The sequence below is a fragment of the Schistosoma haematobium genome, chromosome ZW (assembly GCF_000699445.3).
Source record: "Schistosoma haematobium chromosome ZW, whole genome shotgun sequence".
NCBI lineage: Eukaryota > Metazoa > Platyhelminthes > Trematoda > Strigeidida > Schistosomatidae > Schistosoma > Schistosoma haematobium.
In genome coordinates this window covers 14,240,402-14,264,966 of record NC_067195.1, presented here as the reverse complement: position 1 = coordinate 14,264,966, position 24,565 = coordinate 14,240,402, and the positions used below count along the sequence as shown (strand labels likewise).

General features: G+C 38.9%; 2 protein-coding genes across 2 annotated transcripts in view; both read left to right on the top strand.

Annotated features, from left to right (window-relative positions):
- The first annotated feature begins 8,166 nt into the window (after nucleotides 1-8,166).
- Nucleotides 8,167-14,836, top strand: SKIV2L_1 (Helicase SKI2W). The gene is made up of 4 exons (XM_051208595.1): nucleotides 8,167-8,599; nucleotides 8,635-8,961; nucleotides 13,658-13,920; nucleotides 14,035-14,836. The coding sequence occupies exons 1-4, from the start codon at nucleotides 8,267-8,269 to the stop codon at nucleotides 14,246-14,248; spliced, it is 1,137 nt and encodes a 378-aa protein (XP_051070472.1). The 5' UTR covers nucleotides 8,167-8,266; the 3' UTR covers nucleotides 14,249-14,836.
- Nucleotides 14,837-22,184: 7,348 nt separating this feature from the next.
- The window catches only part of SKIV2L_2 (Helicase SKI2W), a 46,155-nt gene continuing 43,774 nt past the window's right edge, over nucleotides 22,185-24,565 (top strand). The window contains exon 1 of the mRNA XM_051210478.1: nucleotides 22,185-24,533. The gene's annotated coding sequence lies outside the window, so the exon portion shown is untranslated. The remainder of the gene's footprint in view (nucleotides 24,534-24,565) is intronic.

The window sequence follows — 24,565 nt, the reverse complement described above, 5'->3', positions numbered from 1 at the left end:
CTTGAACGCGCTGACTGGAAGCGGGCATTCCGTATTTCAATTGCCGTGTGTGTGATGGGTCCTGTGAGTATTAAATGTTTCCATATATAAGTCATCTTTTGATGCATAATAAACACTAACTAACTGCTAAGAGCATTAACTGAGTATTTTCTGTTTTGTAGTGCACACTTTAGCTCTGTTGTTCCTTCGAAACTTGATCTGTGGTCCTAAGTGCTGTAGTGAAAGTCAACAGCTATATATAATTTGTTGATAAGGTCCAGAAAACAACGTAAGAAAGATGAAATAACGTAAAAGGTTATAGATGCGCATAGTTTTTGTGAGTTAAGACGAAATGTCAACTGAAGGGTAAGTCCTAAATATTTGTTGTTCTTCCTTCAGTTAATTTTTTTCAAGGAATAACCTTTTTTTAATAACTATTGTATGTTGTCTCTAGTGCTTCATGCTCAAGTGAAATTTCAGTGGACGTAAGTGACGCGTTCCAACGTATTATGCTGAACAAGAGATTCGGAAGCTGGATTGAATTAGATAATGCGCTAAAGGATTTCAATAAAGTATGATAGGATAAATCTATGTTTTCTCAGATGACCCATACACACTATGTTCACGCAGAAAGTAGATTGTTGAAGGATGTGAGATATAAATACTTGTTCGTAGTGTTTCGTTGCACGTTTGGTCGTAAACGTAAATCAGAAGGTCTGAATGTGAATAAAAAACCGTGAGGACTCTAACTAATGTGTTACATTTAAGGTCTAAATTTTTAAATTGCCAATCGATGTTTCGCGTAAGATTGGAGGGTCAACAATACGTTATAAAATCTTACAACATGTCTCACAACCATCCGTGTACTAGTTCGTGGATGGTTTGTGATCCGTTGAGTAGACGATTGTCATCAGAAGAAAAAGAAAACTTGAAACCAGTTATATTGCACTGTCAGTCGACGGACGAAGTTATCGAAAGTATTAAGGAAAGAACAGGTAAGCAGGTGACCGCTGCTGATGTCAAAAATATGAAAGCTGAACTCTCCACTGGTAAGTGTATATAAATATATTTCAGGTTGGACTCGGAAGCAGGTATTGCAGATGATGCGACAAAACGGTGAAGTTAGAGAGCATGCAGAAAATGGATGTATTACGGCGATATGCTTCAGCAGTTATGATCAGATACGGCTGTACAATCAATATCCCGAAGTCGTGTGTATTGATTCTACTTATAAAACTAATAATAAAAAGTGAATATGATTTTCGTTTTGTTCTACTATGTAGATATTCATTATTCCAATTAGTGGTGACAGACAATTGGGGTCGAGGTCGAACTGTACCTATCACGTTTCTGGATGCCACGTAAAACAATGTGGGCGCGTGCCTTTTACGGCAGTGTATTAACTTTGGGTAACAACACGAATAATCGTGTTGAGTCATTAAATAGGCAGATAAAAAGATATGTACGCAAAAGCGACAGCTTGCACAAATGCATGTACAAGGCTTTTAAGTGGAGTTCAATGACATTCTCTAGAAAAAGCATTGAAGACCAAATAATCAGTGGAAGAACATACAATTATGATGCTCCACAGCGTCTTATCCCCTTACTTAACATGTTGACTCCATTTGCAAGGTCCAAGGTGTTATGCGAACTTCAAGAAATGCGTTTTGTTAACTTAGAATGTGAAAGCGGCGAGTGGTTGTTTATGGTTGACAGCGGACAACATTACGAAGTGGATGTAAGTATTTGTCAATGTAATTGTAGCACGTTTAATATGTGTCGATATCCGTGCCGCCATCTCCTGCTGGCATATGTTAAAAGACGAAATCTAACAGGTAAGCTATCTAAATTATAAAATATAAACTGCATAGCTCATCAACTTCTTAGGTGTTGCTGCAGATGGAAATTAGACAATAGGTACAACTTACAAAACAACACAGCAATTTCATTACGGAGACGGAGTAAAGAATATATACAACTTCAACGGCTCCAAAGAATGTGCAAACAACAAATTGTTGAGAAATATGGTGAACGCTTCGCGAATCAGGTGGAGAGAAAAGTCTACAATTTTTACTTAAGAATTATAAACAGCTAGACAGCAGGTTTACGATTAACAGTTCTTTGTGGCTTTATTTTATACCACTATTTATACAACTTGTAAACTTATCTTTCCACTTTAGTAGTCATGAGAAATCAATAAACTTTTTCTCATTTTTTATTTTCGTCTTCTTCATACTTTCATGGGGAGGTTTACCAATCGCTTTAACGAATAATTGTGTGTGAAAATTAAGAATTTGTACTACTGTATTAGTTACGAACTGTCGTTAGAATTTAGCGTTATATCGTTGTTCATTGTGATGAATCAACGAGTCAAATAAAACGACAATGCGACTTCCACGTAAAACCTTACAGATTAAACAACCGCCTTACATATTTCTCGTTGTCAGATTACGTCCATTATCAAGTTAGTATTAGTATGGAACTAGACAATTTCATGCAGCTAGTTCCCTGATAAGATGGATTGCGTAATCCTTAGACCACCCTTCCACTCACACTTCTTTGCTAAATTATGTTAACTCTTCAGATTGTCTTCACTTATCTTATTAGTTCTTAACTCACTGATTTATTCATTACATCTAGAATTATCACACAATTTATCTTGTATGCTTCTGAGCTTCACTCGACTATTACACCACCCATCCTTTATGTTCCCTTAAGTCTAACACCAAATGACCTTTGACCTGTTCAAGCATATACATATGTATAGTTATTATTGATAACCTAGGTCATTCCAATTCTTTGCTTTCTATTATCTTTCATACTATTTCTTCCCTCAATCTTAAATTATAATGCATATTCAGTTGTATGCAACTTGTGAGAAACCACGAAATGTAATGCAGTCACATGATTCTGCGTCAATATTTGTTTTGGCTTTATTTAGACCATAATTATACAAACTTACAGGATTTATAATGTAAAACACTGCTTATGGTTGTTATATTTATATTTAAATAATTCATCAGATGAGTGAACATAGCAGTAGGCAATATAAAACAGTTATCGTAAACTTGCAAACCGGTTTTCCACACGATCTTCCGTAATCCTAAATTCCATAAGCTTCATACTATTCTGAAAAACAACAAATCCGTTTTGAGACAAACAATTAAACTTTGTTCTCAGTATCATATTCAATAAGTTATTCAAATAGCAAGTAACAGACTGTGCCTATAAGTCTTTTATTTACAAGTAGTGACATTCATTCATAACTTCCTAAGTAACACAACAACTGTATTACCGAGACGGAGTGAAGAGTTTATAATAACTCATTTGTGAACCCTATAACAGACACGTCACAAATCAGTATTAACTAAAAAACATGGTTGTATCACCATGCTCAAAAGAAACACCGATCGTTTTACTCATGAAGATTTTGTTCCTACTTGATGTGGTGTTATACACTATTACTGCAGACGATCACAAAGCCGCTGGACAACACTATAAACGTCAATTGTCACTCACATAATTTTTCTCAGATACGTTACATAATTATGTCACTTCAGTACAAAACAATGGTACCTCTAATGGATATAACTGTTTATGGCTAAATACAAACAAGTTATATAATATTCACAATTAGGTTAACGCTTGATTGCTTCTACTTACATTTTATAAACAACTACCGACATCCATGTTCACCGTCACCGCAATCAAGGAGGTGAACCATATGTAAAAGATCTTACGGTTCATTTTCATGAAAACTCAATCTGTGATGTATTTTTTGACTAGTAACACGGTGAACTTTACTTGCTTGAGTTTGTATTGTTACAAATAACTATATTAAGCTAACTTCAGATTTACTTACGTGGTGAGCAAGAAATACGTCAAACTGCCAATAAATTGGAATAAAAACTATGTTACAAGCACTAGCCATACAGAAATTGATGTGTCATGCAAAACAGCCTGTTAATAACTGTTAAATAACGACACAAAAATCCACGACAATATGTAACGTGTGCGCGAAAATCCGTGGACTACCCGCCAGTCTGTGCCGTAAAAACGTTAGATCCCTTTAAATACGTCGGCGTTTCGTTTCAGAGACCTTGAAGGGCCTAACAGGGGGCGGTCATTCCGTACTTCGAGGACGATTAGGACGATGAGCCATGGGTTTTCGCGCGCATGTTGCATGGTGTCGAGGGTCCTGGAAGTCGTTATTTATTAGTTATTAACAGTATTTTGTCCGTCACACGCCAATTTTCGTAGTTCAAATGGTTCAAATGGTTGTGGACGGAATAGAAGAAGCTTTCGCTTAACAGGCTTCCGTGTCTAGTAGCAGGGAATCACCAAATCCTCCAGGCAGGAACCTAGGTGTTTTACCAATAAAAGAGGAAAAAGAAATTGGTAAATCATAGTATGATGCTGTCCTTGGTCCTTAAGAATAGGCCAAGTTGCCTCTTGAAGGACTTCTGGGGAGTCGCTTGGACTAGCTCTGCCGGCAGCGAATTCCAGCATTTGACAACTCTTAAGGAGTAGAAGTTATGTCTACAGTCCGTTCTGCTATGTTGTGTCTCCAGTTTCTGGGTGTTACCTCTCAGGTTAGTGTTCGAACTAAGCTTAAGTAGGTGTTTGAGAGGATATCCAGAAGTGTTAAGGATACTGCAAGCCATCAGAAGGTCACCTCTAAGACGTCTATACTCTAATGGGTAAAGGTCTAGTGAATGGAGGCGCTCTTCGTAAGGTTTAAATTTGAGTCCTCGAACTGATTTCGTGGCTCGCCGTTGGATACGTTCCAGGGTATCCTTATCCTTTTGGAGTGAGGGGGAAATACTATGTTTCCGTGCTCTAAATGAGGACGGATGAAACTTTTGAAGATTGTATGGAAAGTTCTTCCGTCGAACTGTCCAAAAATGCGCTTCAATGTTACCAGTGCAAGGTTTGCTCGGAAGGCATTTTTGTCAAAGTTAGCGTAAAACTTCAAATCGTAGGGGACCGAGACTCTTAAATCTTTTTCGACTTGGGATACTACTAGAGAGGAGTTACCTAAGTTATAACTGTAGTCTGCGACATGTCGCAGATGGACTACTTTACACTTTGAAGTGTTAAAGGTAAGTCCGTTATCGTCTGCCGAACTTTGAAGTCGAGTCAGATCCTCCTGTTTGTGCTTGTTACATAGCTTTTATTCCAGTTTATTAGTTTGACGTATTTGTTGCTCACAACGTGGGTGAATGTTTAGTCAGCGTAATGTGGTTATTTGTAACAATGCAAACTCAAACAAGTGAAATTCACCATTTATCAAGTCAAAAATAAACTAAAATCAGAGTTTTGTGCAAAAATGAGCTCTAAAACCTCTTACACTTGATTCACCTCCCTAATTATGGTGGTGATGAACATGGACGTTGGTGGTTGTTTATACAATGTAGGTTGAAGCAATTAAACGCTAAACTATCTATGAATATTATATAAGTTGCTAACATACAGCCATAAACAATTCAATTTATCATAAGTATTACCGTTTTCGACTGAACTGACATATTATTATGTAACGTATCTGAGAACAATTATATAAGTAAAGCATGACGTTGATAGTCTTTTCTGAACATATATAGGAACTGCGTGTAACATTACTGTAAGAGACACACTGATTAGTCGCATGTCCTCATAAGTAAAGGAATGCGTTTTTGTTTTGAGCATGGTAACTGAACCATGTCGTAGTTAATACTAATTTATGATGTGACTGTTATGGGGTTTACGAATGAATTTCTGTAAACAGAATCCGCAATCACTAACCAAATTATGAACAAACTTCTAATGCATATTGACGAGTAATATCAAATAGTGCTTACTAATGATTTCATTATTGCATGTAAACAATGAAATGTTAATGCTATTATTTGGATTGTTCTGATTTACTATTATCAATTGAATTCTTTGAATCCGTTTAGTGTCTGCAGATTCTTTGATAATACCAAATGACTAGATTAAACTCTAGGAGGGTTAGAAAATGAAGAACACTTTACAAACAAGACACTTATAGGCACATTCTGTTAGCTGGTATTTCATTTACTTATTGAGTTTGATACTGATAACTTAGTTTAATTTTTTGTTTCACGATTGATTTGTTGTTTTTCAGAATTGCATTATCTGAGAATGTTCTCATACCTTTTCTGATATGCAACTTACGGCTTCTGTCAATTAATGTAAAGGCTCAAACCTTTTTAATGACCAAGTCTATGCTGATGAACAGCTTGGCGAATTTCTGAATATGAAAGATTATGTGAAGAAACAATTTACAAGTTGACGATAACTGTGTTTTATATTAACTACTGCCACGTTTATTTATCTAATGAATTAACTATTTGATATTGCTCGTCAATATGCATTAGAAGTTTGTTCATAATTTGGTTAGTGATTGCGGATTCTGTTTACAGAAATTCATTCGTAAACCCCATAACAGACACATCATAAATTAGTATTAACTACGACATGGTTCAGTTACCATGCTCAAAACAAAAACGCATTCCTTTACTTATGAGGACATGCGACTAATCAGTGTGTCTCTTACAGTAATGTTACACGCAGTTCCTATATATGTTCAGAAAAGACTATCAACGTCATGCTTTACTTATATAATTGTTCTCAGATACGTTACATAATAATATGTCAGTTCAGTCGAAAACGGTAATACTTATGATAAATTGAATTGTTTATGGCTGTATGTTAGCAACTTATATAATATTCATAGATAGTTTAGCGTTTAATTGCTTCAACCTACATTGTATAAACAACCACCAACGTCCATGTTCATCACCACCATAATTAGGGAGGTGAATCAAGTGTAAGAGGTTTTAGAGCTCATTTTTGCACAAAACTCTGATTTTAGTTTATTTTTGACTTGATAAATGGTGAATTTCACTTGTTTGAGTTTGCATTGTTACAAATAACCACATTACGCTGACTAAACATTCACCCACGTTGTGAGCAACAAATACGTCAAACTAATAAACTGGAATAAAAGCTATGTAACAAGCACAAACAGGAGGATCTGACTCGACTTCAAAGTTCGGCAGACGATAACGGACTTACCTTTAACACTTCAAAGTGTAAAGTAGTCCATCTGCGACATGTCGCAGACTACAGTTATAACTTAGGTAACTCCTCTCTAGTAGTATCCCAAGTCGAAAAGATTTAAGAGTCTCGGTCCCCTACGATTTGAAGTTTTACGCTAACTTTGACAAAAATGCCTTCCGAGCAAACCTTGCACTGGTAACATTGAAGCGCATTTTTGGACAGTTCGACGGAAGAACTTTCCATACAATCTTCAAAGTTTCATCCGTCCTCATTTAGAGCACGGAAACATAGTATTTCCCCCTCACTCCAAAAGGATAAGGATACCCTGGAACGTATCCAACGGCGAGCCACGAAATCAGTTCGAGGACTCAAATTTAAACCTTACGAAGAGCGCCTCCATTCACTAGACCTTTACCCATTAGAGTATAGACGTCTTAGAGGTGACCTTCTGATGGCTTGCAGTATCCTTAACACTTCTGGATATCCTCTCAAACACCTACTTAAGCTTAGTTCGAACACTAACCTGAGAGGTAACACCCAGAAACTGGAGACACAACATAGCAGAACGGACTGTAGACATAACTTCTACTCCTTAAGAGTTGTCAAATGCTGGAATTCGCTGCCGGCAGAGCTAGTCCAAGCGACTCCCCAGAAGTCCTTCAAGAGGCAACTTGGCCTATTCTTAAGGACCAAGGACAGCATCATACTATGATTTACCAATTTCTTTTTCCTCTTTTATTGGTAAAACACCTAGGTTCCTGCCTGGAGGATTTGGTGATTCCCTGCTACTAGACACGGAAGCCTGTTAAGCGAAAGCTTCTTCTATTCCGTCCACAACCATTTGAACCATTTGAACTACGAAAATTGGCGTGTGACGGACAAAATACTGTTAATAACTAATAAATAACGACTTCCAGGACCCTCGACACCATGCAACATGCGCGCGAAAACCCATGGCTCATCGTCCTAATCGTCCTCGAAGTACGGAATGACCGCCCCCTGTTAGGCCCTTCAAGGTCTCTGAAACGAAACGCCGACGTATTTAAAGGGATCTAACCTTTTTACCGTCCCGTTTGTAGGGTACTCAAGTTAAATTTTGGAAAGGTATATGGAATTTTATGGGCACTGCGTACCTCACGTAAGCCCATCATGCGACCCATAGTTGTGAGATGTGATTTACAAATACCCCCGAAGTTGTCTTTTGTTTACTCCCGAAAGAAAAATGGAATTCCAGTCTCAATTGTTGTTGTTTTGGTGTTTCTCTACTTTGGTTACAGGCCTAAGTTGCAGTCGCTTAACAGCTATAACAGAATATAGAACTATGAGTCAGATATTACAAGTTCACGCTTTCCTCGGACATTCTTTCTCAAAGAATGAGAACTTAATTCCGGACTCTCTAAAACATGATTTAATTCACCAACGAACCCAAATCCCGTATCATAATATCCCAATACATAGAGATGGTATGACGGGGAAAGTAGTGGATCCTGATGTTAATTTTAAACGGTCATGTGCTACGGCTACATCTTGTGGAATAAATACTGCCAACACTAGGGTGAGTTTTATTGGAAACAGGCCTGATCTCCGTAGGTTGAACCAACAATTATGAAATCCATCCATGAAATTAGTAAACAGGCTCTCCGTTCAACTAAGATGGAGTTTAATCTATTGAGTTGTATACGTAAATCACCTGACTGTTCTGGTGATTTACCAACTGTCCCTAGTATAATTGATGAATTATTGAAAATGGCTTCTGAGGATGTGGTTCAGAATTGGTGTTTTCCCAAGGGATATTTTCTTCGACTAACAGCTCAGATAAGTGAAGCAGGAACTTTCTTACTACCCAAAAGAGAAACGATCACGTTTCTTAAAAGACGAATAAGGAGCTGCAAACCACGTGAATCCTATGCTACAATAGTAAGTTTTGAATGCTTTGCAAACGCTTTGTTTCTGAAAATTTTCCTAAAGTCAATCTCGCATGGGTCTCCATCCAAAATATTTGGTGGAAAACAACGACCGTGTTCCTTTGTTGTTTTGCATATGTCCACCTAGCTATGTTAAGTGGTTCACTTTACTTAACTTTACTTAACGTGTTTGTATCTTAACTTATCAAAAATGTCCTACTGATAGCTTTCTTAGTTCTACCTGGATATTGTAATAGAATTGATGCATCTTAGTGAAACAGTTTCGTTTTATGGAGATGGTGATGTAACTAATAATCTTGTGAATTTTGTTGATTACCCCATTAGCGTTTAAAATATCGCCAATTTCTATAGATTTTCGTCTGAGGATATTTTGGGATAGACGTAAATTTCCTTTTCCTTCACCAACTTCAGCCATCTGACACAAATGAGGCACTCGGTTGTCTGTCAAAAACGTGGCTTTCAGTGGTAGATTTCAACTACTTGTTCAACTTTAACCTCAACAATAGTCGTAGGCGCATTAATATAGTCGGAATGACAGTATTATTTATATTCGCGTTGTATTCAGATCACAAGTAATTCAACCAATCAAGCAGACAACAATTTTGTCGTGTTGAAACGAACTCAAATTACAGACTAGTCAAAAGTTTAATGGCTACCACCAAGTACAGATTCTGAATAAGCCTTTCTGAAGCTATGATTAACACTCAAACTGGGTTCTCTCAACGTTCTGGCGCTAATACAGATCAGACGGTAAATTTGGTTGTCTTTATGAAGTCTTGATATGGACATCTGCTGTACACCCGAGCCCCATACTTAAGACTGCATTAATGCTAGAATTGCACATCCTATTTCTCGATTCGAGACGCTTGTTCCGTGTGTATTTGTCTGGTAACTCTGTGGCATTTCTGTTCGGTTTGTCTGGCTTCCGTGTCGCAGTAAGTACCAGACAGCACAAGTCGACTGGACCCCAATTAACAGTAGTCAGTGTGTCTCAAGATTAAAAAGTTCCGTCAGAGCGAGAAGTCAAAAATGGAATACGATTTTATATCGTTATCAATGCCTACGCCCCAACAAATTGCCGACCGGATACAATCGAGGATTAGCTCTAACACGAGTTAAATGATCATAAGAAATCGCGTTTGACAGATGTTTAAGTGTTATCTAGAGATTTGAATTTGTCGATAAGGCCTCTATGTACGGAAGAGTCGCTTTGGTGGCCGGTGAGGAGTAGTTGGTCACTGGTTGAATAACAATGACCGTCTCCCACCATGAAAACCTGTTTTGGGTCGGCGTTACTTTCGACACAGTCTGATATGATGTATGTTTCCACTCCCTCTGCGTTCAGCTACTGCTTATATGTTTGTGTATGTGACGCACTCATTCTCAAATACGTATCTGATCTCTTATCGTGCTTTGGCTTTGGCCCCTTTATTTTGATTTTAAGTGGCCAAACATTTCATTGTTCTGAAGTAGTTGATAAATAAAAATTGGCTGCAGCTTCCATTGCAACTAAACATAAAAATGAACAAGGTTCAAGGCTAAATATCAGTCCACGAAGAAACACATGGGGAGACCGGTTGCATTTGCCTGGCGTCAAGAAAATGACAAGTTGCTTGTGGCTTTGCGAAACGCCTCGCCGACTACCACTAAGTTTCAACAGACCTCTGGAGACACGGTTGACTGTGACTAATCACGAGCTTGGCAACAAACAGACTCTTAGATTTGGAAGTTATACAGAAGTTGTGTGAGAACCGAACACTTGGTACTTGAAGCATGCTAGCTAGTTTGGAAGCAGCATCTGCATCTGGTATCTGTCAAAAGCTCTTTCAATTGATCCGAGTCGTTGGGGGAAGAAGCTTGATGTGAGTGAAGCAATCTAGGGAGTCGATAAATAATATTTAACGAGACCTTGGACAGTGCGCAGAGTTTTTCGAACGACATTTTGGCCGTCCACCAGGTTTGCCTGCCCATCATGACCAGTGAAAACTGACCCACCTGACGGAGAGGTGGCCGCCTAGGAATCCCAACTTCCGGAGCGTCACAAATCGTCAGGTCCGAACGACTCACTCTGGCGAGCTTCTTGTTCAGGGAACCAACTAGATTGTTTGGAAAGATTTACGAAGTAGAGAGTGTTCTGTCATCCTAAAATCAAGCGACAGTAGTCCTAGTCCTTAAAATGGGTTTAAGTCATCTATTCTACAAAGATCCAGAATAAGTTTACTTTCAATCGATTCAGAACTATTGGTTTCCGTTATAATTCACACTGAAACATATAAAAGACTGACTTGCGAGAAGCAGACCGGCTTTCGTCCTGGTTGTTTATTTATTGGTTATAATTTTCACCCTCTATGAAATTCCGGCGTTACGCCATACTTACTGCAAGCTCTGTATACAAACACATCAGATAGAGTGAGAGCATACAACCACCTCTCTCCATTGTTTCATTCTAGCAGTTCACCGGGTTACATGATTCCCATTTTTTCCTGACGTATATGAAATACTTAGGACAGCAATGGTGATCATTTGTTTGTTATAGGCTCAACACATTTCATTAATCAATCATAGGTTCTTTACAAACTACAGATATCAAGCAATAATGAATTACGAATTTATTCTCCACATCCAATATATTGTCTTTTCATTAGGATCGAGGGATTGTGAAGACTTTAATGATAGTTAACACCATAAACTGGCTTAGCTAGACAACCGTTGAAGATCGGAGAAAGAAACTCTTTCGTCCTAGACATCATGTGTTTTCTGGTTTTCAGAAGTAGTGTCAGTCAGTCAGCTACAACGTAAGACCAGGCACATATGTGCATCGGTCCAAGTTGCTATACCTCATTAGCACAACAAGATGAACACCAAATTCATAGTAGTTACTCCAATGGTAGTAATATATAAAAGAAAGATTGTGTATAAGGATATAATACAGGAAGAAAGAATTGGTTCAACAGTAATGTAGCTAAAGCTAATTTGTAGTGTAAACTATTTCACATTTTTTACATAACTGACTGACCTCATCTAGATAACCAGTGAAACCATCAAGCACCGGACAGCTGTTTTATGATGGTACGGGGCTCCTCAGAAGCGGGCACCCACCATCTCACTTTAGATCGAACTGAGGGCCTACGGGCTTAGTGTTCAGCTTAAAGCTTTATACTATTAAGTCTTCTTTCATCACTAGTGGCTGATTGCGACAGATTATTCTCCGTGTTCTAGTGAGATATTTAATTCAACCTTGTGGGGTGTCTGACATTTATCCACCGATGACATTGTAAGGTGTTCGCGTAATATCAAGGTTCGATTATAGCCGGTGATGTATACTTCTGAATCCAGACTCAGTAGTCTAATGTTGGGCGTTTGCCTTCAGATCTGGGGGTCTTGAGTTCAGTCCTCGGTGGGGTCGTGAATACTCCCTGACGAGTAGTTCCATTCTAGATCGAAACAGCCGCCCCACGGTTCCTTATTCTAAAGATTTATGCAGCTAGTATCCTGTTATGTAAACTATAAATCTCTGCAATCTAAATAAACTCCTATTCTAATTATCTCCATATTGGTTCACACACATTTTTATTTCAGAAAGCTTAGAATTCGTTTGTAATGTAATATGTTTTGGAATGCTTACTGACTGATTATCTTCATATTGTAATCATGTGATCAAGATGTGCTTGTTGTGGGGTGGATAACGAGTCAAGCATTTTGATTTTTGTGTGGAACTTTCTTTACTAACGTTTTGCAGTTGAGGACGTTGACAAAGTGTTTTATTTAAAGTATTTTACGTATTCGCATCAGTTCACCAAATACCTGGCAGATTAAGTAATTTCGTTTGCATGACTTGGTTATTTTTTGTTCACTTAAACATTACCCAGAATGTATACACTTCCTTGCCCAATATTACACAAACAACTTCTGTTATATACTCTGTTAATGAAAAAAACTAATTCTTGAATGACATCCGTTCACTAAAGATGTCTAGAATTGGTCAGTTTTATTAGCAAATTGATCAAAATGACGCCGTACAAATTAATTGATGTTTATTACTAGATTTCCTCGTAAAAGCCTTCAGAAACTGTGAGAAGGTTGAAAAAATACGTCCGCCAGCCAATGTTTGACAGAGACTTCCCAGAAAACTCTAGGAAAGGTTGGTTTCGTGTCTTCTTCTGATTAAACAACTAGCGATATTGTTTCCAATTTTGACATATTTTCAGCGACTTACAGAATATCAAGATCACCCATAAATATCCTTATTCTCTATACTCAAAATAACCTTTGAAGTGAAGCATCTTTTCGTACTTCCTGCCTTTCGTCTTTCGTTTGAGGTTCAAGCGTAGGGGATTTCTGAGGAACTAGAAAACGATCAGGAGTCAATTTCGTGTCCAAGTACTGAATGTGTCATTTAGCCTTACCGATGAATGGCCTCATGGATTTAAATATGTGTAGTAGACGTTCGTTTCTTTTTATCTCATATAGTGAGACATTTTAACCGCCAATTAATTATACAATATAAAGTTGAAACTGAAGTTGAAACAAAATGTAATCGCTGCATGGAAATATGAGTTTGTTTATTTGAAACGACAGTATTTTGATCTACATTTTGTATTTTGATTTACATGGTGTTTTTAACAGGTTCATTTATGCATATTATCCGTAAATTTTCATTCCTATGATTATTATCACTTTCTGCATAGGAGGATACTGTAACACCACTCCCGACCTTAACAAAATTAATTCATAATCCAGCATTGCATTGGGATTTCGAGCTTGACACATTTCAAAAACGTGCAATTCTTTGTCTTGAAAACAACAAAACAGTATTTGTTTCAGCACATACATCGTCTGGTAAAACGGTGATTGCAGAATACGCATGCGCTATTTGTTTACGCCGTGGTTCACGTGTCATCTATACAAGTCCAGTTAAAGCACTTTCCAATCAGAAATTTCATGATTTTAGGTTAGTCATTTTGTTGAATTAGTGAAATGATAGTTTAATATGTATTTTATCGTAGTTTATATATATGGGGATATACTAAGCACAGTTTTGTCTACCACTTACCAACTACTCTAGGGAAAGATTTGGTGAAAATGTAGGACTAATTACTGGGGATATCAAACTAGCTCAAGAAGCATCACTACTTATCATGACCACTGAAATATTATATAATATGTTGTGCAATGCATCTGAGATTATCAAAAATCTTGAAATTGTAATCTTGGACGAGGTAAGCTATTGCTTATCATTTAATTACCAAGGTTGTTTAATAAAAACTATTTTGTTATAATTATGTTGTTTTATTAAATTACATATCTGTGGAAAAAATCGGGCTAGACTATTGTAGATGATTGTCAAAATTTCTACATTTCGTACCACAAGACAGTTAATTGTGATAAGTTTATTTGGTTTCAGCTCAAATACCTTCCAAAACATATAGTATTCCAAATAACACAAACGTCGTGGGCCCATATTCTTGAAATTATTATTACAGTTATGATTATTTTATTACGTCCTGTTGACTAAAAATTACTATAAAGGTATTATTTTACGTTAGAATAAATCTTATTGCAATAACTGATCACTGCAATTCATCGAAATCACAAACCAAGTAAAGTTAAACAACCACTGAAAACTCGAAAGTATCGGACAGCCGTTCCATCCTAGTGTGGGACTCCTCAGAAGTTCACATCCACGACCCTACAACAGGGAATCGAACCTAGGACCTTCAGTCTCGCGTGCAAACTTCTAACCGCTAGACCACTGAGTCTAATATCAATCGATTTACGTTATTGCGTGGTTATCTTCTATGAAATTCAACAATATCCATAAATCCATACTGATAGTTATCATGTGCTCACTAGTGACTAGATTTAAGAGGAAGTTTCCAGGGCTATAATTCGATGTAATGACCAATTGAGCTAGACCTTGTCGAGTGTGATGTTTGTACACACTGAAAATGATTGACTTACGTTGCGCTATATCGTGAATTGGTTGTAGTTAAACTTGTTCACTTTTTCATACCTGCTCAGTGGTTTATCAGTTAGACGTCCGTGCGCGATATCTAATTTTCTGGACTCGATGATTACGTGTGTGGTAGTGATTGCCCTCTGGTGGTGAGTCCCATATTAGGATGAAGCGTCCATCCAATGCTTCCGAGATTCCAATTGTGATCTTGATTTGGTCGGTTCGTGATTTCTGTGGAATTCATAAATCTTCACAACCCCATACCTATAACCACCTAGAAGTAACCAGGTTTATGGTTTTTAAATGATATGACGGACTTTAGCCTTATGAGGAAGAAAGAACCAAAATCGTTTTGTGATAACTACACAATAATCAATCTGGATATCTACGGTAGTAGCCGCCATATTTATCGAACGTTTGTTTGCAGTTTCACAAAGACAAGTTAAAAGAAACTAGGGTAGTTTCAGATATGAACGTGAATATATTGAACAAATGTCAGGTTCTATAACATAATGAAATTTACCGTCGCCCAACTGTTGTAGTGTTCTTTTGTACCTTGAGGCGGCATTCAACTTTATTGAGTTGGATTTGTGATATGGCTTGTCATAGAAAGGTATGACAAAAAAGCACGTAAACGCTATAACAATATTACTGCTCAAGTCAAAGCTTATGACCAACCTTTACCGGAATTTTGAACTGCGAGTGGTGTTCTTTAGGGTTGCCAACTGTCGTAGGCTCTATGTCGATCATAGCTGACGTGATAGAACAATAATTGAGTTAAATTGACTAATGTTTTATTCCCACTAGCAAGTGATTGAACTACAGAATCAATCATTTTGCAATCGCATACGATGCTTAATCACGTTAATCTTCTGGACCTAAGACTTTGTCTAAAGACGTTATTTTACTGTGAAAAAAAATCAATTTTGTTAACAGCTGTATTGGCATCTTAAGTCATTAAATTTGAGAGCTTGTGTTAACAATTCTACTTCATGACAGATTATAATTTAATCACATCGTATTATCTTGTGCTCACGTGAATTCATCAAATTTTAATCCATGATACATCCTTGATGCTGACCCGATTTTATTGGTCTGGTCGCAATTTAGCAGGTAGTCCGACGGACTCAAAATTAAGATGATACTAAGAATTTGAAAACACTATAAGCTCAGTGGTAACAACTGTGAATTTAATTCCAGTTAACTTTATTTTATTCCTCCAAATAACATAAGTTCCCTTAGTAATATGAATACATCTTTCTGAATAGTGTGAACCAGCATTAAGCTATTAATAATCCTGACAGAGGTTACGTATGGGAACAGATTATGATAATGCTTCCTAAGCATATTCTACTAGTAATGTTAAGCGCCACTGTACCAAATAATTATGAAATAGCTGATTGGTTAGGACGTGTACGAGGTTGTGAGATTCATGTCATCGCAACAGATAAACGCCCTGTTCCACTGGAACATTACCTATATACTGGCATGACGGAACAATATACATCCCACCTTCACCTTATTGTAGACAAAGATGGTCGCTTTATAGATTCAGGTAACGTTTACACGTCAGAATAAGGAAACAAGTTGTCACGTATTCCTTCATAGTATTTGCGCTCATGGGTAAAATACTGACTGACTCATTTTCATGAAGTTATCGATTTGTTTAACAATCTCATGTCAACGATTCTTTTCAAATGAAGAGTCATGACCTATGATGGTAACTATTTTCTATTGTATTAAGTTTGTATGCTTTGTCAATAGGAATATAATTTGTCAGGTTACCACATGTTTCTTATAGTATCAAAACTTAATAATGTTTCCTAATCAGATTTTATTGGGTTTGTTAAGCGCCCCTGTACCAAATCGATTAGACCCAAATTAACAGTAGTCAGTGTGTCTCAAGATTAAAAAGTTCCGTCAGAGCGAGAAGTCAAAAATGGAATACGATTTTATATCGTTATCAATGCCTACGCCCCAACAAATTGCCGACCGGATACAATCGAGGATTAGCTCTAACACGAGTTAAATGATCATAAGAAATCGCGTTTGACAGATGTTTAAGTGTTATCTAGAGATTTGAATTTGTCGATAAGGCCTCTATGTACGGAAGAGTCGCTTTGGTGGCCGGTGAGGAGTAGTTGGTCACTGGTTGAATAACAATGACCGTCTCCCACCATGAAAACCTGTTTTGGATCAGCGTTGCTTTCGGTGATGTCTTCGCCGATGAGATTTATGGTTGAGTATTTTTGCAATAAATCAGTGAGTATATAATAATTTGTCATTCTAATTGTTTTCGCGTAGTGGATGTTGAATTTCATTTTATGGTTGTTATTCAAATTTACGAAGTTGGGTGGGTACATCTAGCGATAAAACGTTCAGCAAGATTTCAGTTCACTTGTGTCTCTGTGATCCATGTGGTGGTTCGTTATTTTAGGAGTTCTGTAATTAGATCGCTGTTCTACGTCTTAGTTCACATCTTTGCCTACTGTTTTTAGTTTAACTCTATCTTCAAATGGTTCAAATGGTTGTGGACGGAATAGAAGAAGCTTTCGCTTAACAGGCTTCCGTGTCTAGTAGCAGGGAATCACCAAATCCTCCAGGCAGGAACCTAGGTGTTTTACCAATAAAAGAGGAAAAAGAAATTGGTAAATCATAGTATGATGCTGTCCTTGGTCCTTAAGAATAGGCCAAGTTGCCTCTTGAAGGACTTCTGGGGAGTCGCTTGGACTAGCTCTGCCGGCAGCGAATTCCAGCATTTGACAACTCTTAAGGAGTAGAAGTTATGTCTACAGTCCGTTCTGCTATGTTGTGTCTCCAGTTTCTGGGTGTTACCTCTCAGGTTAGTGTTCGAACTAAGCTTAAGTAGGTGTTTGAGAGGATATCCAGAAGTGTTAAGGATACTGCAAGCCATCAGAAGGTCACCTCTAAGACGTCTATACTCTAATGGGTAAAGGTCTAGTGAATGGAGGCGCTCTTCGTAAGGTTTAAATTTGAGTCCTCGAACTGATTTCGTGGCTCGCCGTTGGATACGTTCCAGGGTATCCTTATCCTTTTGGAGTGAGGGGGAAATACTATGTTTCCGTGCTCTAAATGAGGACGGATGAAACTTTTGAAGATTGTACGGAAAGTTCTTCCGTCGAACTGTCCAAAAATGCGCTTCAATGTTACCAGTGCAAGGTTTGCTCGGAAGGCATTTTTGTCAAAGTTAGCGTAAAACTTCAAATCGTAGGGGACCGAGACTCTTAAATCTTTTTCGACTTGGGATACTACTAGAGAGGAGTTACCTAAGTTATAACTGTAGTCTGCGACATGTCGCAGATGGACTACTTTACATTATTATCTATCCAACTTTGAAGTCAGATCTTCCTGAAGTGCCTATATATCGTCTTGATTTCATATCTCTCTCCATAGTTTAACGTCATCGGCTAAGAGTAACAATTCTGACGTTACCTGTTGAGGAAGATCATTTATTTATATCAAAAAGAGACGAGGTCCTGGTACTGAGCCCTGGGGGACCCCACTTGTACATTCCATAGCCTGAGATAAAGTGAAATTAAGCCTAACCTTAAAGTGTCGATTTTTCAGGTATGAAGTAAGCCAATCGATTAGAGGTGGTCTGATTTCTAGTCGTTTGAGCTTATTGATAAGACATAAATGGTTAACCTTATCAAAAGCTTTTGAGAAATCAAGGTAGATGATGTCAACCTTTCCCTTGTGATCGAGTATACTTGTCCATCTGTCCACCGCAGTCAGCAGGTTGGTTATACAAGTGTAGCCCATACTGAAACCATGATGTTGGGGTGAGAGGAAATTTAAGGACAGTAGATAGTCGTATAAACCGTCGCGTATAAGGGATTCCATGAGCTTTGAAGGTAATGACAGAAGAGCCACGGGCCGATAACTTGAAGGTTCGTTGCGTCGACCTCCTTTGAAAATTGGTGTGATGTGAGCCAACTTCCAATTTTCCGGTCGTTTGCCTCGGCTTAGCGAGTGTGAGAACATCACGCTAAGCGGCGTTGCCAGGATTGAGGCTGCTTCCCTCAGCATGGCAGAATGGACCATATCCGGGCCAGGAGAAGTGTCAAGTCTTAAGTGCTGTAATTTCCGGAACATCGGGTCAGCGCTTAGGTTCACTTCGGAAAGTCCTATGGAATCGCAGAGGAAACTGTCATCAGTAGAGTTGGTGTCGGTCGGTTGAAATGTCTGAGAGTAGTGTTCAGCCAGAAAGTTAGCGGCGTCGCCATCGTTGTTGGTCGGGCCGTTGAGACCTAGCAGTTCTGAAACTCCATTTTTGGCTTGACGAAGAGAGGCTGCATAACGGAATAAGCTTTTAGGATTAAAGGCAAATTTGTCCATAAGCTTTTTTTGGTACTGAAGCCTGTCTTCTCTTATAGCCTTCGTGCATATGTTCCTTATATGTTTATATTGCCTGCACGCTCCGTCGTTGTCAGTTCGTTTGTATTCTGCCCAACAGTGCCTTTTTCGGCTTAGCAGGCGAAGGGTACATTTCTTGATTATTGTATGTGGCTCGCAGCTTTTGGGAACCGTTTGAGGAACTGAATGATTTGTAGCGTGTGCAGTAAGAAGTCCCAATGCCCGTCCACATCGAGTTGGGGGTGAACATCCCAAACCACCCGTTGTAGATAGTCGTGTAGAGCTGGCACATTCAACCGTTTAAAATTCCAACGCAAGTTATTGGTGGGATAGCTTAGCTTAGTTTTGCTGACAAAACTGAAGGCTATGACGGCATGATCGCTTTTCGCAGGGGAGCAAGAATTGAGAGGTTGTCAACTAGGAATTCTTCGTTTTTGAATACACAGTCTAAGCGCGATGGTGTCTGACTGTTTCTCCAACGAGTTGCCGACCTCAAATTTTCATATAATCCCAAGTCATCGACGAGGTTGAAGAACTGGGCTTTAATTGAATTATCACCTCCAATATACGTGTGATCCGCGAAGTTGACTCTAGGGAAATTAAAGTCCCCTAGAATCAGGATGTATGTGAAACCGAGACGAGTAGAGCGGGATAGTCCTTCCAGCATACGACTATCGTACTCGATGTCGGCAGTTGGCTTCCTGTAAATGACTCCGACTAGACACTTCGAAGTACTTGACAATCTTACAGAGCACCATATGGATTCCTCAAGATTGTTAAATTCAAGGTTGTGAACTTGGTGCACCTCCAAGAAGATATGCAAGAACGTATGTATAGGGCTACTCCGCCCCAATTCCTGATTTTCTGTCGTTGCGGAACAAAGACATCCCAGGCAATGCTAACTCTTGGTCCGAGAACTGAGAAGATATCCAGGTTTCAGATATTCCTATCAGATGGGCCTTATCAGCGTTGCTAAGTTCACGTAATTCATCCAATTTGTTTGGTAGACTCGCGGCGTTCATATATAAGTAGTTTATGTTTTCAATTTGGAACGCGTGAGCTTCGTCCTGTTTGTCTGTATGAGCCTTACGTTAATGGACAGGTAGCCTACCTATATGAGGTTTGCCAAGGTGGTAGACCATGTCCTTCACACGTATTTTTTATGGTCTAGACAGTCCACAAGTGAAATGGTCAGCTCCATCTTGCCTTTGTGCTTGGTCCTAGCTTCGTATGCCCAATCCGTGTGCATGTGGATTCCAGGTGGCAGACGACATCTGTTTGCACGAAATGCTTCCAGAGTTGCAGCCGCCATGTGGGGGGATGGGAATATTGTCTTCATTAGACGGGGTCTAGGGTCACCATCCTTCTTGGCTAGCTCGTCATATGCTGAGTCAGTATGTGTTCGAACCTCAAGGACTGTTTAATGAACTTACATTCCCTGATGTCAGAGCTTGATTGAGTAGGGTCCGTATTTCCCGGTATACCTTGCACAATTATGTTTCTTTAGGGGAAAAACTTCTCGCGAGATTCTTTAGGGGTGTTCCGTATGATATTGCGCTCAGAGTACGGTATGTCGGGCAATATTTTTACGTTACCATCGGATTTCAGCAAGTGACTTGCTAGCAAGACGTCCCCTACGTCGGTCGCATTCTTAAGTGTTACTCGAAGAAGCCTCGGGTGATTTAGATGCTTAGAATCCTTTCCTCGAGTGAGCCGGGTGACCGTCAAAGGCTCTATTCTGGGAAGTTCGAGCTTCTTGTTCAGTTCACCCCACAGCATCCTGTCATTTTTGTCCTGCAGACTGAGAGGAAGGTCAGGATTTTCAATGAGATTCATGATTATGAGAGAATCGCCGCGAACTGTTGTTGATTTACCAGGTTTCCCGATGGTTTCAGGTTTAATACCTTGTTGTTTGGAGGCCAAGGCACGTTTTTGAATCTTGGGCTCCTTAATGACCGAACGAACATCCTTGGGGGTTGACTGTGGACCAAATAACCAGTTGTTTTCCGTACAACAATACTTGGGATGCTCAGCTTAGGCAGTGACACCTGGTTCTTCTGGGCTCTGCTAGCGTGGGTCAAATCACCTACAGGGTTTTGGGGAACCACTGTTGTGTTCGGGGACCCTGAGCTGGGAGACCCGAGTTTACTTAGAGAGTCTAATACCGTCGACGTAATGATGGTGCTGAGCTTCAACACGTTATCATTAGTGCTGAAGGATGCTCCATCGATGGTATACCTGTCGACATCCCTAATCTTGTGCTCGTTGCGCGCTCTTGTTTGTTTACCCGTTTTTTTAGTGTCGTTATCCAAGTTTGCTGACAAATTGTTCCGCAGACCTGTCAGTAGGACGATGATGTTACTCAGCAAAGACTGCAGTGTCCGTGCTGCATGTGACACACACCCACATTTGGTCCGACTTGCTGAGTCTGTTGTAAGCATTTGCCGTCAGATATATGCACGCTTCGTGTAACCAACCTTTTCAGTTTTCGCATTGCATGCCAGTTGTAACAGCAAAACGGCATCCCGGACGTTTGCATGAGTTTCTCATGACTAAGTTGAAGCAAACTATGTAGTAGACGCTTGAAAAAGCCTAAGACTGTAAAAAAACACTAAAAAGCACACTGAAAACGGACAAAAATGGATAAAAAACGGATAAAAACGAGTGAGATAGACTGAATTAGTCTTTACGTGAAAAAAAACCGAACAGTAAGCTGAGGCAAAACCACAGTTATTTATTAAATATGGTGAAACTCAAAAAAGTGACCTACCTAACGTATAGCTCAGAATACATTCTTCAGAACTGAAATAGTACTTTTGTTGCGTAAGAACACAGCAAAAGTCTGATAAATGCAAATCACGTTAGTACTAAACTTCCTGTTCGAAAAGCGCGCGCGTACCTCAAAACCTGTTGCTGCATTTATCATTAGGTGAAATACTTTAGCTATCGCCTGTTATTCGTTCGCTTGTTAATGCTTCACATGTTTAATATACTGTTCAACTGTTGTGTTATTTTTAAAATTTATACAAATCATTTCCTGTTATTCTGTTACTACGTGTAGTGCGTTTAAGTCGTATTCATATAGCGAATATAGTGTGGGGAGCTATGGTTGAGGTTCCTCATCTCAGTGTTTTTTCCGTTCGATTATTTTTCTGCTAGCCCTTATTTTGTCTTCAGCTCATGCTTGTATAATGCTTATTTCTAGGGTTACTATACTAGTCATTTTGGGCGAGACCGTTAATTTATGTACGAACCGACCTGAAAGAATATATCAGGCCTTGAATTTCGTTCCAAAATTCATTTATCCATAAAGCTAATTGGCATTTAGGCACCAAATGATGTCAGTTCATAGTGAAAGCCTCAACTCTAATTCCTAACCCTGACATTCAATTGTCAATCCTTGTCCTGATTCTTCACACAAATCTACAACGTTTGTGTAGTTCCAGCAAGTAGTTGGACATTCTTCAGGTCATTTAAGCACCACCTGAAGTTCGTGCATAGACTGAAGTCCCTCTGTCATTTACGAAGCACTTTATCAAACCACTGTTTGGAGCCTGTGAGTCTTATTTTAACAGGTATTCTTGTATTTTGTCGTGCAACCTGGTCTTCTTTTAATAAGTAAGCTTATCATGTAAGAACTGGCACTGCAAGCACCGCTACTCTTATCAGTAGATTGTGTGGTCCTTCCCGTGTACTCACCTTAAAAGAAAGTCCTCAAATGCCCTGGTACGGCCGAGGGTGGGAGAATTAGCTCTCTTTCGAAATGCTCTCACATAGCCACGCGTATACAGCCACTACCAGGGAAGTCCTACTCACTGCCTTCCCGTGTCGGGGGTGTTGTTTACAAAATTGAGAGGACGAAAAGCGAATGTCCGGTGCTTTAACCGGGTTGGTGGACACTGAGAGTCCATCTAGGGGAGTGGAAGACCCTGACTCCAAACCGATAGTACATATGGGCTCCAGTATCCTGAAGGGACAAATGGTGTATAAACCAATCGTTGGTCACCGGCTGCTATAAGACTGCATCTGCTCCACTGCCTTGTGGATCAGACCTTTAGGTCGAACGCTCTGAGTGTGGCGCCTTAGGAATACCACCTGCTTCAGTTTGGGCATCCGGGCAGTATCGTGGCCCACACACAATTCAAGTGACGTGTGTGGCGCTTATGCATTCGGTGCCCCTTTGTACCCATATTTATGTGTTCAAGTAAATAACAAATGTTCAACTTGTCTATAAAGTGTTCCTAGTGTTGCGATAATATTCCAGTCAGGTGGATAGGTCAAAATTTAATTACGGGTTTTCATTTTAATTCCAAAGATCGTGCTTACTATGGTATTATTCCGGTCACTTGGTGTTGGGTCTGACATGTACATGTTTTTTCTACTCTGCAAGATGTTCTGAAATAGTCTGTCGAGAATGATAACAGATGTAATACATCAGACCGCATGATGTACCAGAGCTTAATATCATTAAGTCATCGAACAACGGTCGCTACTTTCATAATTTTCTTTCATATTTAAGTGCATGTGATACGACTAATTGACCCTTTGGTATTCGTATTTTATTAGTATGTTATTGGTCATGCTCCTGTCAATACATGTATATCGAGTTACACTCTTGACCCTAAAGTTGTTTCAAACGTTTCGTTATTGTGACTAACGACTTTAGTATAACATGCGCTCACAATGCTTGAGACGACCTGTTTTGTCAGTACAGGACGTGAAAGTATTAGACTCTACAACTTTACTGCCTTTAAACCCTTAATTTCTAGAAAAACCATCCATTATGCTTGATATTCAAGTGTTTGGTTAATAGTAGCAGTTTTTTTCAAATTATAAACCTGCTCTAGTTCTTACAAAAAGTGCTATCGTGAAATTGTTTGAATGTATTTACGTTCTAAAGCCAGTGCAAAACTAACGTTGATTTATACTGTTAATAGCTACTAGATTCTTGCATGTGATCCACCATAACTGGCTGCATTAAATAAAATTTCCACAACTTGATGTCGCACTTGACTATTTTCCACGCATTCCTGGATCACTCTTTTCCTCAAGATAATTACATTGATTCGGAACCTAGCTACGAAAGATTAGCTCGTCAAGATGTAGAATGCACGTCTTATGAAGCAAAACTTACTCGTGAATGTATTGGAGGTCAATTAAATCTCACAGATTTGTTTTGCGAAAATATTTTTCCCACTGAGTGTAGTGTCACCAAGTTTGGAGAGATGAAGGTTAGTTGAGTGTTTTCTTGTCATATTTTTAG

Coding starts and splice junctions, on each gene's coding strand:
- SKIV2L_1 (XM_051208595.1), top strand. CDS start 8,267: ATGGAATTCCAGTCTCAATTGTTGTTGTTTTGGTGTTTCTCTACTTTG. Junction 8,600..8,634: donor TAAATACTGCCAACACTAGG/GTGAGTTTTATT, acceptor TGATCTCCGTAG/GTTGAACCAACAATTATGAA. Junction 13,921..14,034: donor CAGAAATTTCATGATTTTAG/GTTAGTCATTTT, acceptor CAACTACTCTAG/GGAAAGATTTGGTGAAAATG.